Source organism: Colias eurytheme, chromosome 30 (genome assembly GCF_061535395.1).
Source record: "Colias eurytheme isolate Ceu_HAF_F1 chromosome 30, ilColEury1 Martin Lab GWU primary, whole genome shotgun sequence".
Classification (NCBI taxonomy): domain Eukaryota; kingdom Metazoa; phylum Arthropoda; class Insecta; order Lepidoptera; family Pieridae; genus Colias; species Colias eurytheme.
This window is the reverse complement of record NC_143009.1, coordinates 5188668-5209937: the sequence shown is the minus strand read 5'-3', so window position 1 is coordinate 5209937 and position 21270 is coordinate 5188668. Positions and strand designations below refer to the sequence as shown.

Here is a 21270-nt window from a genome sequence, read left to right as displayed (position 1 = left end):
GCAGGTAACATAAAGAAAAGGTTCGACCGATGAGCGTGCAGAAATATGTTTTGTTATTTCATAAATATGCGTGTCCATTGTATTTTTGAACGGATTTTTTGTTTTTTTTTTTGCCTGTGTGGCATTGAAGCTTGTGAGATTTTAAATGTCGAATACATACTTATACTTTTATTTTTGAACGATTTTTTTTCTGTGTGTGGTATTGAAATTGGTCGGCATATTTTGAGTTTCTTGATTATGGTTCTAGATTAAAATATTTTATACTAGTGGTCCACACCGGCTTCGCCCGTGGTACATATTTCGCAATAAAAGGTAGCCTATGTCCTTTCTCGGGTATCAAAATATCACCATACCAAATTTCATTCAAATTGGTTCAGTAGTTTTGGCGTGATTGAGTAACAGACAGACAGACAGAGTTACTTTCGCATTTATAATATTAGTATGGATTGAGTATCGATTCGCGCGGGTGTACCTAGTAATGGTAAATATCGAAATTGTTTTATTATACTATACAGAGTAGATTGTAGGTGCTACAAACCATAATGTCTGTAGCTAATCTGACCTTTATTGGAGTTTGATTATAAGTGAGAAAACATTTGTAATCCATCTATACTAATATTATAAAGCTGAAGAGTTTGTTTGTTTGTACGCGCTAATCTCAGGAACTACTGGTCCGATTTGAAAAATTCTGGCTATATATCATCACCCTAAGACCAACAGGAGCGTAGCAATGCGGGTAAAACCGCGGGGCACAGCTAGTAATTAATAAAACACCCCGTGCCGTAACGTCCCGTGCAACGGAAACGTACAATACCTGGCCCAATGAGCTAGAAGGGAATCAATAAATGTTTAATTGTAGCCTACCCTCATTATTGAAGTGGAAATGTAGGTACCTACATATGTGTTTCTGTTTGTTGATATTTTATTTTTATATAAATTTCTCGTGTGTGGGTAGGTTGTATCATGTATGTTTAGTTGAGGTATGGAACGGATGAATTAGTTTGAATTAAGTTTGACAAATCGATAGTTTATGGAATAGATTGATGCAAAATTATTTATCTTTGTAGAGCAATTGCATACACGCAATAAAATTTTAAATATGATAACAACATAACTTATACGTAATAACTGAACAAATCTGGGTGAAATATTGACACACAGATAGTATAGGTAACACATGTTATGAAATAGTTAAAATGGTAGCACAATAATATATTTTCTGCGTAGTTGGTTAGTCTCAATCGTGATCGGCTCTAAGAAAGAGTCAGAAATTTATTTAGAAGATCAATTAGAACCTTTAAATCTCTTTTTAACGGGCAAAGTCAGATTACAAAGCTAGTTCAAACAGTAAGCGGAAATTCTTAAAGTCATTGCTAAAACCTCACGAATGACTAAGCCAAAAATAAACAAACAAGACTGAAGGAGTACGGTTGTAATTTTTCACAATCGCGATTTATCAGAATGCTAATATTTATTGTAGCAAGAACGTTATCAATTATGACTCAGCCGGTAAGGAGAAATGTGAATCAATTCAGGGGCCGGAAAATTTTAACATCTGAAATATGATGATACATTAAAATATTATAACAGCTTAGTAATTATTGAATTCAATTTAGCGCGCCATTTTTAATACGCTTTTATTATTGCACGCCTCATACGCGAAGCGTTGAGGTGGGTACTACTGTCACTTCGCGCAAAACATCCGATTTTTCAAACTTAAAATGTCTTTATGTATCATACATTGCACTTGTAAGATAATACATACACACACATATTAAGAAAAAACACTATTTTTAACATTCATGATATTTTTGATGTCATTTTTGTTATTTAAACTAGTTAAAAAACAGTTTAAAAAAGTTCTGTCTTGGACGTCCGTGTGTCTGTATGTGCGGATCCTTTTTCTTGTTAACACGATAGCGACCGAAATACTTTACTAATCGAGTCTTTTTTTTTCTCTTACGCTTGAGTATGCTCAGGAATAGAACCCTTTCATTTTTCAGGGTCTGATTCGATGTGGTTTAATTGTTATTAAATAAACAAAAATAATAATTAATAAATAATTATTTAAAAAAAAATTATGAGGCGTGCACTTTTGGATTTTCCAAACTATTATTTATTAGCTTGACAAGTATCTTTGTATACAGTAGGTAAGTGACAATACAATAATTTCATGAGTTTATCTATTACCTATCCTGAATCAACAACTGCAACAAAAAATAATTTAAAAAAAGAGCGTGTGTGCCGAGCACACGTGTCAGAAGTGAAACTTCTTTGGCAAGATTCAAAGATACCAAAATCGTCGCCATACTCCACGACGTGACGGTATTGCCATGACGTGAACTTGAAATTTTACTCTCAACGCGCCTAAAGTTTCACTTCAATAAATTAAAGCGTTTTTTAGTGTGTTTTTTTTAAATCAGTGAATAATTACTTTCTTAGTAAAAAAATAATGAATTAATTAGTATTAGTTATTAGTTATTACATCAGGATCCTAACCCACATACTTAAGTCATCAAGTAAATACGAACATTTAATTGAGTAGTTATTATAATAATTACGTATATTTTTAGCGAAACTGTATGTGGGAAATGAAGCGGTTGTTGCTGGCAACACAATTCACATAATTGTCTTAATTGGTGTTATTAACTGGCAATTTGCAAGTTAGTAAGTTGGTAGCAGAGGGGAAGGGTCCAGGGTTCGGATCCTTGTTTTAACTCTTAGATTTCCGCTCTAAAAACTAAAAGTTCCATACCTACTCATATGTAGAGCTGAAGAGACTGTTTATTTGCTTGATCGACCTAATCTCGGAAACTACGGGGTCCACTTAAAAAAATCCAGTGTTATATTATAGCTCATTTATCGAGGAAAGCTATATTATATCCTCACGCTGTATATAAGAACAAAACAATACGAGTAAAACCGCGGGGCACGGCTAGCACAAGCTAGTCTTAATTAGGTACATATATCTTAAAGGGCTGGTTTTTCAATCATTGGTTTAAAATTACGTTAAAACTTATCCGTCCAATATATTATTAAATATTAATAAAAAATGTCACCTATTCATTGTTAAAATATAGGCAATTAGAGCACATTTTAGAGTAGTTTAACATTTTATTCAACGAATAAGTTTTAACCAAGGATTGAAAAATACAACTATAGGTATTTACGTTATAATCCATACTAATATTATAAATGCGAAAGTAACTCTGTCTGTCTGTCTGTTACTCAATCACGCCTTAACTACTGAACCAATTTGCATGATATTTGGTATAGAGATATTTTGATATCCGAGAAAGGACATAGGCTACTTTTTATCCCGGGAAATAGGATAGGTTTTATCCCGGAAATCCCACGGGAACGGGAACTATGCGGGTTTTTCTTTGACTGTGCGGGCGAAGCTGCGGGTGGAAAGCTAGTAACATTAATTAAATTCTCATTTGTTAGTACAAACAACGAATAAATCGTATTTAAAATTCTTTAATTTAAGCCTTTCTCTAATAAAGCAGTGATTTACATAAGATGAAAGACTTACAAAAGTTCGGTACATACAAATATGACAGCTTTTATGTGTGGTACAAGTGACGGGGTGTAGCGATTTTGATTTGAGTCTATTTAATTGATAATGAAGGGTAGGTAGGTGGTATTTTAAATGTAAAATGATAAAAAAGCTGTCGAGAGGTAGCGTGATATTTTAACAAGTAAAGTTATTTACTGCTTGTTTATTTTTTATTACACGCAAAAAGCTTGTACCAAAAATTTAAAGCATTTATTTATGATTTTATGACATCATATATTTTATCTATTACTATAGTTAAAAATTCTCTATATCTATTCTTCAGCTAAAAAATCGTCAGCATGAACAACTTCCTGGTACTTATACAGTTTTTTTTTTAATTCATGATTAAATGTTATAATATTATGTAACAATATTATTTAATCTATACTAATATTATAAAGCTGAAGAGTTTGTTGTTTGTATGTCTCGGGAAGTACTGGTCCGATTTGAAAAATTCTTTCGGTGTTAGATAGCCCAATTATCGAGGAAGGCTATAGGCTATATATCATCTCACAAAGACCAACATGAGCGGAGCACTGCGGGTAAAAACGCGGAGCACAGCAAGTTATGAAATATTATATATAGCTTTACTAGCGATCCGCCCCGGCTTCGCCCGTGGTACCTACATGTTTAAACTATTCTATCTCTCAAGTTGGATCGAACTACACATGGTGTGCGAATTTTATTATAATCGGTTAAGTGGTTTAGGAGTCCATTGAGGACAAACATTGTGACACGAAATTTATATATATTAAGATTATCTATTAGCTAAATATTATATATATATTATATAAAGCTTTTAACTTGCGCCACACATAATAACCCATGTTAAGCAAGTTTTGTCAACGTCCATCGTAAGGGAAAGGGGTCAAATTTCAACTTACTTCGGTTCCTTTAGGCTGTAGTAGTTACCTTTAGGGCTGTTTTTACCTTTGTGACATTGAAAAGTTAGAGAATTATTATTTAATTATGATATTTGTTTTAAAAGCTCAAGATCTGTCTGACTTGACAGAGGGACTAACCTAAATAGGTATACATAATTACTTTAATATACAAATTGTAGATTAGAATCGTTTTACATAATAATATAAATAGTTTTAGTTACTGAAATAGCTGAATGTCTGTTAATGTTCTATCTAAAAAAAAATAATATTTGCAGTGATTCAGACGTGATAATTTAACAGACGAAACAATTTGCATGCATTGTCCATTAATAATCCAACTTCATGTTCAAATTATAAATCCGAAAGATTGTTTGAGTGGTTGGCTACATACACAAAACAGCTGATCAGATCTAGATAAAATTTGACACGCAGATAATAATCCACACTAGCACAAAGATATCCAGGCACTATCACTAGTGTGCTCAGCTAGTATTAGCGCAGATTAATATTAAAATCATATTGATCTTAAATGCGTTGCCATGGTAACCACTAACCAGGTTCAAAATGGCGCCGACATAAATCCAGCCATAAAGAGGAACTATTAAACGTTTTATGTGTCATTTGTGACATGCAACCGTCTGTGGCAGGGATTTTTGTCAATCTAATGTGTCTATATGTTATACTAACTGTGTGCCCCGGCTTCACCCGGTTTTAAACTTTAAGCTGGTATAAAAAAGCACTGGAATGGGTGGAATTGCAAAAATACACTGCATTGTTCAATTCACAAACAAAACTGCAGCTGACTGTCACCATGCTTAATAATATTATATTAACCAAAGTACAAATTATATTGGCCTGAAATAAAGGATTGATGAAATTTGCACATGGCTCACGGATCTACATTAAACAAAAAATAATAAAAAAGCTCGTTGAAACATCTTATAAAATCCACTGTACATGGTTAATAGGTAACCAGGACACGATATCCATGACGTTATTTCGTTCCTTTTTCAAGCCCAAAATTATCAATGACCAGTTAAATAAGTCTTATCAATCAAAACATATTAAAAAATACACCATTTAAAACGGAATTTCAAAATCCGTAAAAGCACAAAGTACCAGGGCAGCATAGCCAAGAGGCGTTACTTACGATTTCAAACCAAGGAGTCGAGTACCAGGCGAGTATGAGCGTCGAGCACTTAGTATTTTCTTCGCTTATTTTCAAGGATGAACTAAACGCCTCGTACAAAGAAAGAGACAGGTAAAGGGGTCGGAGTTGTGGAGGACTCTTCAAATTATGCAGGTGAATGGCTAGGGTGGGCGCGTGTCGATAGATTTTTGTCGATGTTTTAAATAGTATCGTTTTTTGGCAAGAATGTTGGATGTTGTAATACGATTGTTCATGAAATATCAGAAAATTTTTTCATACTTCTTTTGACACAGGTTGTTCCGAACGTGAGTTTATAAGTTGTTGCGTTTAAATAAACTCTGCTTAGTTTGACATTAGATGGCGATACGTAAAATAATCATCTTTCACATTTCAAATAACATAGATTATATTTTATTTACCTAGCTTTTTATTTATTACAAATTAAACTCATCAACATGAAAGCAATTATCATTACAGATACCGCTTAGGTCTATAATGCGTCACGTCTAGGTCATAAAATGGATACATCTAGATTTGCAACTGTCTTAATGGTTGGAATAATGAATCACATGAGCATGACTGTTTTAACTGACTGCAATAGAGATTCTCGATTGCAAAATCATAAAGTATACCCTAGATAGACTTGATGCATTTTCGATTAAAAATAATGAAAATTTAAACAAATAAATACTTTTGAATAAAAGTATAAATTAGGACATAAGTTTACGTGTAATGAAACAAAAATATCACAATTCCAAAGATTTATTTAAATTTTGAATAGAATTAAGCAAGTAGGATGAGGATACCGAACATTCCGGAACAACTCCATTCCAGAATACTTATTTCCTACATAAAACATATTAAAAATCGAGAAACATCGATATCCCTACAGCACATCACTAGAACTCGCGTTGAACGTTAAGATTTTTTTGTGTTAGCAGCGCTTTGGAATCAGGTCACACGGTCACGCGTTTTCGGTGTCCAGCTCTCGAGTTTATTAAAATATACATCATTTTAACTGCAGTGATGAAATGGCCGCGATAGTGATGGGCTGGATGTCGATAGATGAGTGCTTTTTCCATTTTTATTTTGTGAATCGGTTTTTTAACGTCTGGAAAATGATGATGTGATAAGATGATGATTTTAAAATTCGTTAGAAATAGGTTTAAACTTAAGTAGGTAGTAGAAAGTCGCAAAATACTTGAAAAAGTGATTTAAAGAAAGGAGATGAAAGTTCATGTCAGAAAATACATACACAGGATAATCTAAATGGACTATCCTACGTTGAATTAATTTTTTCAAACCGTACCAGTAGTTTCTGAGATTAGCGCATACAAGCAAACAAACAAAAAAACTCTTCAGCTTTTTATAATATACTAGTGGTCCGCCCCGGCTTCGCCCGTGGTACATATTTTGCAATAAAAAGTAGCCTATGTCCTTTCTCGGGTATCAATATATCTCCATACCAAATTTCATGCAAATTGGTTCAGTAGTTTAGGCGTGATTGAGTAACAGACAGACAGACAGAGTTACTTTCGCATTTATAATATTAATAAGGATATATAAGTCAACAGGTAACAAGTTACTTTTAACCCTAGTTTACAGAGAAAGCGGTACATGATCATATCATACTACTCGACGAATATTGTACGATATCATTGAATAAATTAAAACTATTGTGGGCCAATTCAACCGTTTAACAATATTGGGGTCTCGTATTATCAATTACGGTCCATCGCTTTATTGGCTTTTATTTAATTCTTTGTAATTTGTTGTTTGGTGCATTGGTTGTATCAAATTTTAATAAAAATCGAAGGTTCGAGATAGTAGAGCATACCGTAAGAAAATATTGATTAAGAAAAGGAATATAAAGTATCTATACAAAAACCTAAAATCTAATGTTGTATCTGTGGTAATATCTTCCAAGTTTATTTATTTACTAACTGTTGCCCGCATCTTCGCCTGCATGGAAAAGAAAAATTTTCTTTCATCTCCTATTTTATCCCCTTGAGGGTAGAATTGATCTTACGGCTTACCAGATCTTAATATCTACCTGCATGGCAAATTTCAGCCCGATCCGTCCAGTGGCTGTGAGTTGATAGATCACTATGTCAGTCAGTCAGATACCTAGACGTATAACTTCTTAGATCGGCTTTGTCATTTAACTCCTAAACGGCTGGAACGATTTTAATACAATTTTTGTGTCTTCTGGATTCGAGAATGGTTTAGTTGTACAATTTGAACGCGATCGAAGCCGCGGGGAAAAGCTAGTTTTATAAAGGTTTAGAGATAATATTTTGTACACGTTAAGCGAAAAATATACCACAAAAGTGAATAATATATCCGAAGCCCGCCAACAATCCGTCGCATGACAAACGCGGCAGCCATTTTGTTTTTTTCCCGCCTTTTTTTGCCTCCGTACATCACGTTTCTTTACAACGGTCTAATTATTAAAAATAATGTTGGAAAACAATGCTTTTTGTTGATATTTTCGTATAGGTATTTACTTATGTAAGAACAATTTTTAAATGTGTATTTTTATATACCTAGGTACTAGGTAGCATACGTACGGTACGGTACGTAAGTAACCAACACGTAATAATATATGAGTAGGCTTTGAGTAGGTATATGGTTTAAGCATGATTTAACCAACTTCGAAAATGAAGGTTCATGTAAATGTTACTTGAAAAAAAAATATACTATGATAATAATATAATATAAGTAATCATCATCATCATCAATCATCATATACTTACTTAAATATTTATATGTACAATGCATTTTTTAGAACATATTATCTGCAAATTTTTATTTCGCCCACATTAAAGTCAAACGCAGTATCCGTGCAAGTTTCATCAAAATAGGTTCAGAAAAAAAAGGGTATATTGACGTATTTTTTTTTACACCAACAAATAACAGTAGTCATCCATCTGTCGTAGAAAAAGTAAAGACAACAAACACAAAACCTTACACTTTTTTGCTCTGTTGGATAGAAATGGGCGCAAAAAAGCGTTAAGTTCAATGTTTTTATGTAGACAGATTGTACACCTTATGTGTATTATTTTTATACGATTTTCTTGATTTTTTTTAATTTAAATAATAGGTAAGAATGACCTGGGTTGTGATCTCGTCTTAAAATAGTTAATAGGTTTTCTCGGATCTTGTTATTTTTAAGCTATTGCATAGCTTCTATCGCGGGCCTTGAGCGCGGGAACCGAATCCAGAAATTGCGTAACGAAAAACCTTACGCTCCCCACGGGGAAGGGCGCGGAGGTGTGGCTTGAAGGCATAGCATGCAATAGCTTTACCGCGGCAGTCCTTGAGTGCCACACGTCTTTTTTTAATAATTTTAAATTCCAGAATTAAAAAAAACGTACACTGCAGTCGACTCGATTTATTGTAAAAATGTATGGATGTATGATTGCTATTTGCTACTCTATTAACTACTCAAAAACAACAGAACAGATTTTGATGATACTTTGCAGTGATGTAGCTCATGAATATCAGAATAACAATAATAAGCTATAGAAATAATACCGAGAAATGCGTGGCTAGTTTATTATATTACAAATTTAAGAATCATCCTGTCAGACATTTATTATTTCATCCAACTTGGCGCATCCATTTTGTCTTTGATGTGTCAGCTTATTTAGATTTACGTGCGTGTTGAAAGATACATGTGGTATAAATAACTAGTTTTAAACCGCGGTTTTACTTGCTATAAATATAAAATTTGTACTGCGTTGAGCAGTCGAATAAAAAATATGAAATACTACAAAATTCAGGTTAAGCAACGCTTGTTGCGTTCATAAATTGGATCGGTAAACATTTTTTTGCAGTTCCTCTTTAGCCTATTTGTCATTGAAGTAATATAAACTATATTTAAGTTCATTTATAATCTTTATTAAAATATTGAATGTTGTCTCTTCCAGGTTCACCAAACGAATGACAAGGACTCGACGGTGAACTATTATGTGATTTGGCGCGCGATGGCGGCCATTTTGAATATGTTCCGGTTCGAATTGAGCGTTGTTTTGGCGCGAATCGTCCTGCTGCTCGCTTGCTCGGTGTACCCGTCTTATGGTGAGTTTTTTTTTTAATTTATTAAGCTATTGCATAGCTTCTATCGCGGGCCTTGAGCGCGGGGACCGAATCGAGAAATTCCGTAACGAAAAAACCTCACGTTCCCCACTCCGACGGGCTCGGAGGTGTGGCTTGAAGGCATAGCATGCAATACCAGCAATAGCTTTACCGCGGCAGTCCCCGAGTGCCACACGTCTTTTTTTTTAAATTTATTTATTTTAATTTTAAACTATATTTCCGCCAGCGTTTTTTATGAAAAACCCGCATAGTTTCCGTTCCTGTGGGATTTCCGGGGTAAAAAGTAGCCTATGTCCTATTCTGGGTCTTTAGCTACCTACATGCCAAAATCCATTGTAATCTGTTCAGTAGTATTTGCGTGAGAGTAACAAGCATCCATCCATACTTACAAACTTTCGCGTTTGTAATATACCTAAAAAAGGCTATTACAAAAAAGGCATCGTTTGTACTCGAAGCGGCCTTATTGCTAAGCAGTAATCTCTACCAGGCAACCTGTATTACATTTGCGTCCAAAAACTTATTATAATTTAAACAATTGACCTGAGCTTTCTAGAGAAATCTTCTTATCTATAATATAAAAATGAATCCCAAAATGTGTTGGTAAGCGCATAACTTGAGAACGGCTGAACCGATTTCGATAATTCTTTTTTTATTATATTCCTTGAAGTACGAGGATGGTTCTTATGTAGAGAAAACGTAAATATGTACCACGGGCGAAGCCGGGGCGGACCGCTAGTACATATATAAAAATGAATCGCAAAATGTGTTGGTAAGCGCATAACTCGAGAACGGCTGAACCGATTTCGATAATTCTTTTTTTATTATATTCCTTGAAGTACGAGGATGGTTCTTATGTAGAGAAAACGTAAACATGTACCACGGGCGAAGCCGGGGCGGACCGCTAGTAATGAAATATAAATAACGTTAATAAACTTGGTAATTGAGTTGTTTTTATTTATCGCAAATAATCAAATCTTCCTTCTTTATTTTATTAATGAAAACATTTTCATATTAATATAATTTAAGTAGATATTACAGAAATTATCTCAACAAGTTTTTCTTTGGTACTCTTTGTACTAAGTATATAGTTATTATATTATCTAGTATATACTACTAGCTTTCTGCGCGGCTTCGCCTGTTGACTTACCTAATTATAAACTAGAACCTTTCTTGAATCACTATCTATTAAAATAATGTTTTAAATATCTATACTAATATTATAAAGAGGAAAGGTTTGTATGTATGGTTTTCACGCATAAACTACTGGACCGATTTTGATGAAATTTGGCACAGATAATCTTTAGACCCTGAGAAAGAACATACTACTAAGCTACCTTTTATTGCGAAATATGTACCTCGGGCGAAGCCGGGGCGGACCGCTAGTAGTTAAATAAAACGCTTACATACAAACGTACAGGTGAAGTTAAAAACACGTGTTAAAAACCGCTTAAAAATGCAGATTTAAGCATACATAGAGACGGACAGATAGCATCAGCGACTTTGTTTTATATAGTATGTAGTGATGTCTAGTTATACTTAACTAAGTACACACGGTACTTAGCCCTCAAGCAGTCTAAGTTACAAGAAAATGTTTAAGTTGTAAAAATAATAGAGAAAAAAATTACGACATGTTTTTGGGAAGATGTCAAATAATAACAGGGATCGCTTGGGGCAGCCTTGTTGTATTTTGTTGTTGTTTTTAACGAGTTAAAAATACGGTTATGATGATTTAAATCTCGATCTATTTAAAAATAAAACCGCTTTTTCAAGTAACTATATAATTTTTAGATGGTATTGCGGATTTTTTTTGTTTTAAATTAAACTATCTGATTGGTAAAATTTCATCAAAATTAGTTCATTAGATTTTGCGTGATTGGCTAAAAAAGAAAAACTTTCTTTTTTAAATATTAGAATTGGAATGCTTAACATATATAACAGTTTATTACAAAAGTTTTATTATAAAATTTAATCGTGGTGTTTTAAATACCGGACCATAACTTTGGCTCGTCTATCAAGTCGCGTATTAAATATTAATGTAATTTATTTCCAATTATATTTTATTTCACGTAATTTTTGTAACAGGTGGCGATGTAGAGTTTATAATGTTCAGAGCGGACATTTTTAATTAAAGACGATAATTTATAGTAGGTACCTATTTAATACGAATTTATTTATAGTATCTACTCTTAAAATGAATACTTGCATGTAATTATTGTCATCCATGTGTGTCAATCATGCCTAAATGGCTTAACAGATTTAGATGGACTTCGTTAAGAGTATAATTACTTAAATAGAAACAAAATGTATAACAATAGGTATTTTATGAATATCTAAGGGCATAAAGCGCACTTCTATATTTCAATTCTTTGTACACGTGTCCAAAATGTATCAAGAGTGGGAATCGAAAAAAACAATACACGCATCAAGTGGCAGAAATAATTTAATTCCTCTCAAGTACGTATAAAAATAAAATCAATAGCATCACCACTGTATCGTAAACCGCCGTATTGTTGTTTTTTAAACAGATGTTAAAAAATCTTTTGATACGTCGTAACGATTCGTCACACTTGTCAAAGCTCACCCTTGAGTTTTGACGTGAGGGGAGGGGGTGGGGTAAAAGCGTGGGGTTGTATGGGACTAATTTTTTCCTGATGTATGGATTTATATGGTAAAATTATGGGAAATATGTTATATTGGATGATTTATGTATATGTTGTTAAAAGGATGTTTTTCATAATTGTAACATTTTCAGCTATAAGTAATATTTTTAGCATTAAATGCTTCGCTTCTATTGGTCGTAGCGTGATGTTATATAACTTATAGCTTATTTATAGTTAAAATCTCGTTTTATATGAGAGATAAAAAGCATTGTTATAGGTTTTCTTATTTAAGGGAGATCTTTTACACAAGTTCTATTTAGTACGTTTAATAAAAAAATCCATTAGGATGCTATTATAGGGTATGGGGTAAATGCATTTCACATCTGTTTCACAGTTTTTATAATGTGCAAGTGGTTTTTTGTCAGATTGGGAGTTTTTGACTGAGAATGTTTAATTACTTTTTGTTATTAACTGCTGTTTAATTTTATAGAATAATAAAATAATTAAACACTATGACTTATATGGTTTTCATCTAATTTTTAATTTATTTGTATATTTCTTGCTATTCTGTTTAGTTTTCTCGCTAAGAAGAGCTCAAGTACTTTGTAACAAGTTGACTTTGCTGCTTGTGAGAATCACTTCAAATCGATTTACTTTAATCAGTACAAACAGACACACACATTATTTAAAATTTGTGTACTTATATTTGCTCTGTGTAACTAATAACTAATAATGCATTTAGTATATTACTGTTATTTAAACGTCATAAACATACAAGAATCTTGTTTATAATATTATGTAGTTTGTAGGTAGGTATGTATAGATAAACAAACAAAATCAAAAGCAGGGTTATTCAAAGCGGTGCAAGTTACCACATCAAACAACTTAAGTTATTACTGTATATTTCAAAGTGTATGTATGTTGGTATTGATGTTAGTGAGAAATATCTATTTTTGGTTTAAATAAAATATCTCTATTAAAAGAGGTCAAGTTTTTGCGAGTATATCGAGAACTGTTCATGCGATTTTGAAAAAATAGTGCATTGATGGTGTGACTGATAATTTAAAAAAAATGTTGTGTGGTTTTATGAAACCACGGTAAAAGTGAAACTTACGATAATTATCGTATTTGTACGATAATTATAGTACGTCACGCGACATGCGCTACACAGACCAAAAAATTTGAGACGATGTAATAAAAGTTTCACTTTAAAAAGTAAATTAATTAATATGTAGTTATGATTTTTATGTACGTTTATCATAGTAATTTATCGTTGTTACGTTCTTATCTAAGTATATAGAAGTATTTTTTTTTCATACCTTTATAGGTATGAAAAAGATTTTTCATAGAAAGATTTTTTTTCATGCAACTAAGAATTTTCGATGTTATTTTGAATATCTATTTTGTAACAAAAGATAATCATTTCGTCGTTTTATATTCAAAGGTAGATATAATTTAATATAATTATTTTACGATTCGGCTGTCTAAACATTCTTAAATCTATGGTCCAGATAATGTATTTTAAATGAAGGTCCGTGGAAAAAGCGATCAAATTATATCTTTGTACCACTAATTTGACGTTAAGTATGTTTGTTATAGATCTCATTAACGCGGAGCTTTGACCGAATGAGAAAAAAGTGTGTGTGTGTTTGTCGGGACCCTTGGAATTGATGTTTCAATTTTGATGAAGTTTTTTATAAATGGTAGATCTTCTACATGTCTAACCTTCTGATATAACAAATCTAAATGGTAACGGGTATGTTGTTACATAACTTATTTTTATATTATATTTATTATACATAACTTATTTTTATATTATATTTATTATACATAACTTATTTTTATATTCTATGTATTTATCGTTGTTATAGGTAGCCATTTTATCAATAGATGTAAATGTGTTTTGCTTAAAAATATTTTAATTGTTTCATTCATTACAGTTCAATAATAAATTTTGTATCATTTATCGAACGATGCTTGAAAATAATTCCACCAAAAGCAAAACCAAAGAAAATAACATTCTCAAGGTATTCCCATAATCCAAATAACAAGGAATTTAAGGTCTGAATACCTGCGGTTACCCAGGGGTCAATGAACTTTCAACGGTTAATGGTCAATGGTCACTAGTAACCACTAACCGCATGTGACATCCTTACTTCCTTGCAAATATAGTCTAGCGGTGCCCCGCATTGCTCCGCTCTTGTTGGTCTTAGTGTGATGATATATAGCCTATAGCCTTCCTCGATAAATGGGCTATCTAATAGCGAAAGAATTTTTCAAATCGGACCAGTAGTTCCTGAGATTAGCGCGTTCAAACAAACAAACTCTTCAGCTCTATAATATTAAGTATTAAGTAATAGATAGATGTGTATGTTTGTCTGTCTTTCACGTCGCAACCGAACGTTATTCTGCTTCCAAACTCAAACATTATTTTTCAATTAGACTTCTTCTAGAAGCACTTTTGAATCGTCATAACATAGTTTTACGATTTACCATATATGTAATACGAAAGTGTGTTTGTATGTTTTTCTGTCAGGTCGCAATAGTGGGATAGTATTACATGATTTTTGTGTTAGAAGATAGCTAGGAGGCTAGAGAGTGATATAAGCTACTTTTTATATTGGTCATGTCATTTTTATGGGAGTTTTTTTTTTAATTATTACAGGAAATCGTGGGCGGAAAGCTAGCTCGTTTATAAGAAAAGAAATCATTTTAAACATAAATCTAATCAATACATAACATTCCACGATATATTAAATAACACCTAAGTCCTAAACGATCAATAACTAAAATACCATAATTTCAATATCAAGCCCAAAATATAAATATACCGCCAAAAAAACACACTTTAAGCGTTCGGAAGCGCTTTGAAGCTATTTTTAGTCTGTGCCACTGTCAACTGTCAAACGCGATGACAGATGGCGCCAAACGCGTGCAGGCGAGGATTTGTGAAATTAGGCCACTTTCACATGAACAGCGGTTGTGTAGATATAATATGTAGGTATGTGTACTTAAAGTTTCTAATTGTCAATTTGCTTGTAACTTACGTAGTACGCACATTATATACAGGTTAGGTTGGTGGTTGTACCTATTGAAAAGTGTACTTACTTTAAAATACCTAGTTACTTTCTTTCTTATAGAACCTGTGTCAATGGAAGAAATTCTGAGAAAAGTGAAAACATTTTAAACAGGCTCAAAGAAACTTACTTATTTTAAAGTTTGTTTATAATAAATTAAATTTGATCTAATCGTAATCACCCAAAAACGCAGCTTGTGTGAACACGCTCTAACATGCTATATTCGGTAATCGGCATTACAGCGAAAGGCACGTTCCAGCTATTAGGCTCAGTTTTAAATATCGAACTATATAGTTTGACAGTTTGCTTTTTTAAATCGTCATAGATAATCGGCAAAGGGCTTGGCGGCTTATGGGATATTGAGGTTTTTGAACGAGCTGTCATTTAGAAGGCTGGGTTTTTAGGCAACTTTGTGTCTATTCAATTATTATATAATTTCTATTATATTAAATAATATCGCTTCCATAATATCTTTTATCTATGATACAAGAAATAATGTACATTTTATACTATGTAGGTATTGTAAGTTTTCTAATGACCTCTCAAGTAAGGTTATTTATTAGATTTTTTTAAATATTTTGTGTTTTGACAGCAGAAAAATATATAAATATCTAAGCCTGCCATAGTAATAATTATTTTTTAGACTTAAAAGGGGATTCAAAGATATTTAGAAATTAAAGAAAGAAAGGTAGTAAGACAAAAGATTGCGAACAATCCATTTTATTTGAATACTAAATTCCAAGTCTGTCACATTGTGAACTAAGGGAATATTGATGTTACCGTTTTTCACTAAATATTATAAATAACTCGTCCTTATTACAAGGGGATAGAGTTCATTATAAATGGTCTGTGTTCGCGGTAATGACGTTTGAGAACAATGCAAGGTATGGAGCTGATGTTGTTTTAATTATTTTTTTCTTTGATTAAATATTGTGACATTGTATTTGTTGTCTTAGAATATCACTGGACAATGGTTTACTTGTGCTTTGTTAAAACTAGTTGTTTTAATAAAAGTAAATTTTATGTAGTTTTAAGGCCTTTTTTTAATTATAGTCTGAAAAAAGGATTCATTGTGAAATTTTTTTATATAAAAAATTCGATAACGAGGCGGGATCGAATCATGTTTCCTATCCAAAATATTCGATAATTTATATTTAAAAAAATTCTCATTTCAAATGCTATAAAACTAAATATCAAAACTTCAAAAGGATTTATTGTATCTATCAACAAAGTAATCATGATTGTATTGATTTCTATTCCTTCTTGAATTTCAATAAGCAATTCAAACTGTGGAGTCGCTTATTCTGTGAGATTGCGACTCCACAGTTTTTTGTTCCATTGATACATCGCAAGGCGGAGTTTGAAATTTATGACGATCACCCCCCTTCCGTTAAGCTAACGGTAAAAGGTAAATAAATTAACTTAATACAACTTATTAAGTGACTTAACGTGTTCTGATTTATATATAACTTAAGGCTGGCTTTAGTTTCAATTCAACTTGTGACCCAAAGTTAGTTATTTGAGCTTACAATGACATTATGGTGGTATTTATTTAACTTGAGTATATTTTGAAATAGAAATTTGTATATTTTGTATCGCTATAATATTATGATAATGATTCAAGAGTTTTACACTTGGATAAAAAACAAAACGATTTTAAAAACGCATTGAAAAATGTTTTTGAAGTGAAATTTCCGCTGACACGTGTGTATGATATTGCGATTGATCTGTGATGACAAGCGAAGAGAGGAAAATTTTTAATTTATATTGCACGCCTCATAAGCGAAGCGTTGAGGTGGGTACTACTGTCACTTCACGAAAAACATCTGATTTTTCAAACTTAAAATGTCTTTATGTATCATACATTGCACTTGTAAGATAATACATACACACACATATTAAGAAAAAACACTATTTTTAACGTTCATGATATTTTTGATGTCATTTTTGTTATTTAAACTAGTTAAAAAACAGTTTAAAAAAGTTCTGTCTTGGACGTCCGTGTGTCTGTATGTGCGGATCCTTTTTCTTGTTAACACGATAGCGACCGAAATACTTTACTAATCGAGTCTTTTTTTTTCTCTTACGCTTGAGTATGCTCAGGAATAGAACCCTTTCATTTTTCAGGGTCTGATTCGATGTGGTTTAATTGTTATTAAATAAACAAAAATAATAATTAATAAATATTTATTAAAAAAAAATTATGAGGCGTGCACTTTTGGATTTTCCAAATTAATTTTATTTTATTATCTCGATAAAGCAATCTTATGACTTATCTTATTCAAAACAGAACAAAGGCGATTAAACTTGATCTTAGGTATCATCATTTAACATTTTGTAACCTTAACTTACGATTTATAATATTATAATTAAAATTTTGATAAATCGACGCCCTCCTATTCATAATAACCCGTTCACAGATATAAATTCGTTCCATTGTTAACAATTTATTATCATTACGTCACCATGACAGCTCGCACAACAATTAAAAACAAAACTGTCACTTGACATTCCCGCCAAACGTCGTCGAGTATTTGAAAAAAGAACGCGACGAACGCGGCATAAATAAGTATACGTCTCAGCAAATTACCCGGGGACGATTGATGGCAACATAGGACGCTGGCTGTCTGCGTATTTTCCTTTGCCTGAAATTAAAATTTTTAAACGACTGTTGTCTATGCGCGGTTTTGGTGGTTAAATTGAAGCTTTCGACTTTTTGAGGTAAATCTTAATCTTCGTACTAATATTATAAATGCGTAAGTTTGTGAGGATGGATTCGTTACTCTTTCACGCAAATACTACTGAACCGATTACAATGAAATTTGGTATGTATGTAACTGAAGACCCAGAATAAGACATCTGGTCTACTTATTATCCTGAAAATCCCACAGGAACGGGAACTATTCGGGTTTTTCTTTGAAAACGCGGGCAAAGCCGCGGGCGGAATTCTTATAATATTACAAACATAGATTTTATATTATTTTGTTTGTAGCGATATTATTTACTACTCAAAAGATTTTAAACAGTTTTACCGCGAAGCCTATATACGATTGACATAATATTACCCCTTTTTAATCTATTCAATCCAAACGAAGCCAGGAGAACCGCCTAGTTAATCATATTATTGTGTAATTGATTAAACTTTAAATACATACATATATTCATGGTAAAGCATGACAGTCGTTACGCATACAAATTCGCAGCCCCTTTCATCCCTGTTTTGTTTTCACGACAAAACGTAGCCTCTACCCTTCAAAGGATCAATCTATCTTTGTATTAAAATTTATCTAAATACATTCAGTGGTTCGGACGTGATGATATAACATAGATACCTAATGAACTAGATATATATACACGTTTTGTAATATTGGTAAATTGAAAAAATTTGAATTGGATAGGTAGTATAGCTATAATTAAAATTACGTTTATTTGCAAGAATGCAGTTACAAATATAGGTGTTGTGTTATACATAAATCTATACATGTATATAGCCTATAGCACTCAGGGATCATGTACATATCCAAGAGTGTAATAATTTTTGAAATCAGACCAGTAGTTCCTGAGATTAGCGCGAACAAACGAACTTTTCATCTTAATATGTAATAGATATTAAGTTAGAATTGATTGACTTCGATTTTTTTGAAGTTAAATAGATTAAACTTAAACTTAAATCAAGTTTAAGTTAAAAGCCGCCGACATATCAGTGAATGTAAGTTGAAAAAGATAAAGGAAGATCGTTTAAAATGTAACTTATGTTCGACTGAAGGTAGCTTATCTATGGATAAGGTATCGATAAGATAGTTAAGTTATGGCCTATATTACAGATATTTTAAGTAATTCTTGAAGTATTTTAAGATAATTAGATACATAGATAATGTTTTTTTCTATACATACACTCATGAAACTATTGTATTGTCACCGATTCTTGATAAGTACAAAGTATGAATTAAATCTGTCCGTTTAAAGTGGGTCAAAATCGAGTCGAAAGGAGTTGGTTACATACAAACATACAGGTGAAGCTAATATAAGTGTCTTAAAAAAACACATAATTTCTTAGTAACATAGGCAATATTTTTGTTTGATTCATCCCGGGACTGAGCGCCAAGTATTATATAAATATAAAATTCTCATGAAATATCTATTAATATTTCAAAGGTGTTTCCTCAAGTTATAAAATCGCCTTGATGACACGTGTTCAACATATGTTTGGAACAAGGAATGGAATGGAGTAGATATTGATCCATAATTTTTAAATAACAATAATTTGACATGATTATATGATGATAGGCGAATAGCCTATCGCTCCTTATATAATATCTATAACTAGGTTCAACGTTTCAATTTTAAATATTAGTTAGGGATAAATTCAAGTTTTTTAAAGTGAAACTTTTATTACATCGTCGCAAACTTTTTGGTCTGTGTAGCGCATGTCGTTAGACGGTCGAACCGTACGATAATAATTTTGTGCCTAAGTTTCACTTTTACCGTGGTTTCATAAAACCACACAACATTTTTTTTTTCTATTAAAACGTCTGAGATATCGTAGAAATTGTTAACGAAATAATACCTTAAAATTATCAAAATAACGTATTTCTCTCTTTAACATATGTTTTTGTTATTGCTATCAATTTTATTAACTAACTAGCGGTCCGCCCCGGCTTCGCCCGTGGTACATGTTTACGTTTTCTCTACATAAAAACCATCCTCGTACTTCAAGGAATATAATAAAAAAAGAATTATCGAAATCGGTTCAGCCGTTCTCGAGTTATGCGCTTACCAACACATAGATATAAGATTACTGACTTCTACTAATTGCTATTACCACTTATATTGATGCGTAAGTAGCCCATAGCTTCATTTATTTACCGGAACAAATATCACGTGTTAATTAAAAAAATGTATCAACATCGACTCCATTCATTTAGAACAAGCGTTGACAGTATAAAATTGGTTTAGAATATCATGTCTATTTGAAAGTTTTTATCCTTTTATTTTTATTAATTTTAAATAGAACTGCTGCCATATTTGTTACTTTCATAAAACGGTTTTCTAATTTGACGGGTTTAAATCCGTTTAAATTATAATTACGTAGTTTTATTATTTTGTAGGTATGTTCTTATTCTTTAATCTTTGTTATTTTAACAGACCAAACTGCTGACTGGATTTTGATGAATTTCAATAGTTTGTATATTCATATGTTTGTATGAAGCAAGGGTGTGAAATTAGACTGAAATTAAATGTGCTCACTAGCCTTTCGCCCACAGCTTCGCTCGCGTAGTCAAAGGAAAACGTGCATAGTTCCAGTTTGTGGGATTTTCGGGATATAAACTATCCTATGTGTTAATTCAAGTTACCCTCTATGTGTGTTCCAAATTTCATGAAAATCGGTTCAGTAGTTTTTGCGTGAAGGAGTAACAAAATTTATAATATTAGTAGGATAAATAATATAATTTAGTGTCCTAAAAATAACAAATGTATGTACATATTATAAACATAGTTGTATTTTATTACTATTTTTATACTTATATTACAATTTTCGTCCCGAAATCGTACATTAACCACTGGGGCAAGGGGCATACCCCACAAATTGTCTCCACCATTAGCGGCAATGTTCTTATTACGGTGACATTTGCTGGCTCAGCTTAATTTAGCGGCCATGTTACGATTACCTTTCTGTTCAGTGGTTAGCTTTTATTGGTTTAGGTTCGATTATGAATTAGGTATTATTGCGAAAATTTGGTTAAACGTAAATTAATAAATGTGTCTTTTACTTTATGCTTTTTTTATTAATTGAAATAAGGTGACGATGAAGATAAAATTCATTCTATTCGTAAATCGTTTTGATATAGGTAATAGTTTTAATTATTAATAACATTCAACCACAGAAAAAATGGAGTAG

General features: G+C 32.2%; 1 protein-coding gene across 1 annotated transcript in view; it reads left to right on the top strand.

The window, feature by feature from the left end:
* The window catches only part of LOC149895837 (uncharacterized), a 113985-nt gene that overhangs the window by 13362 nt on the left and 79353 nt on the right, over nt 1-21270 (top strand). Inside the window, exon 2 of the mRNA XM_090118689.1 lies at nt 9526-9676. Within this exon, the coding sequence (XP_089974815.1) occupies nt 9583-9676 (94 nt within the window). The 5' untranslated portion in view covers nt 9526-9582. The remainder of the gene's footprint in view (nt 1-9525; nt 9677-21270) is intronic.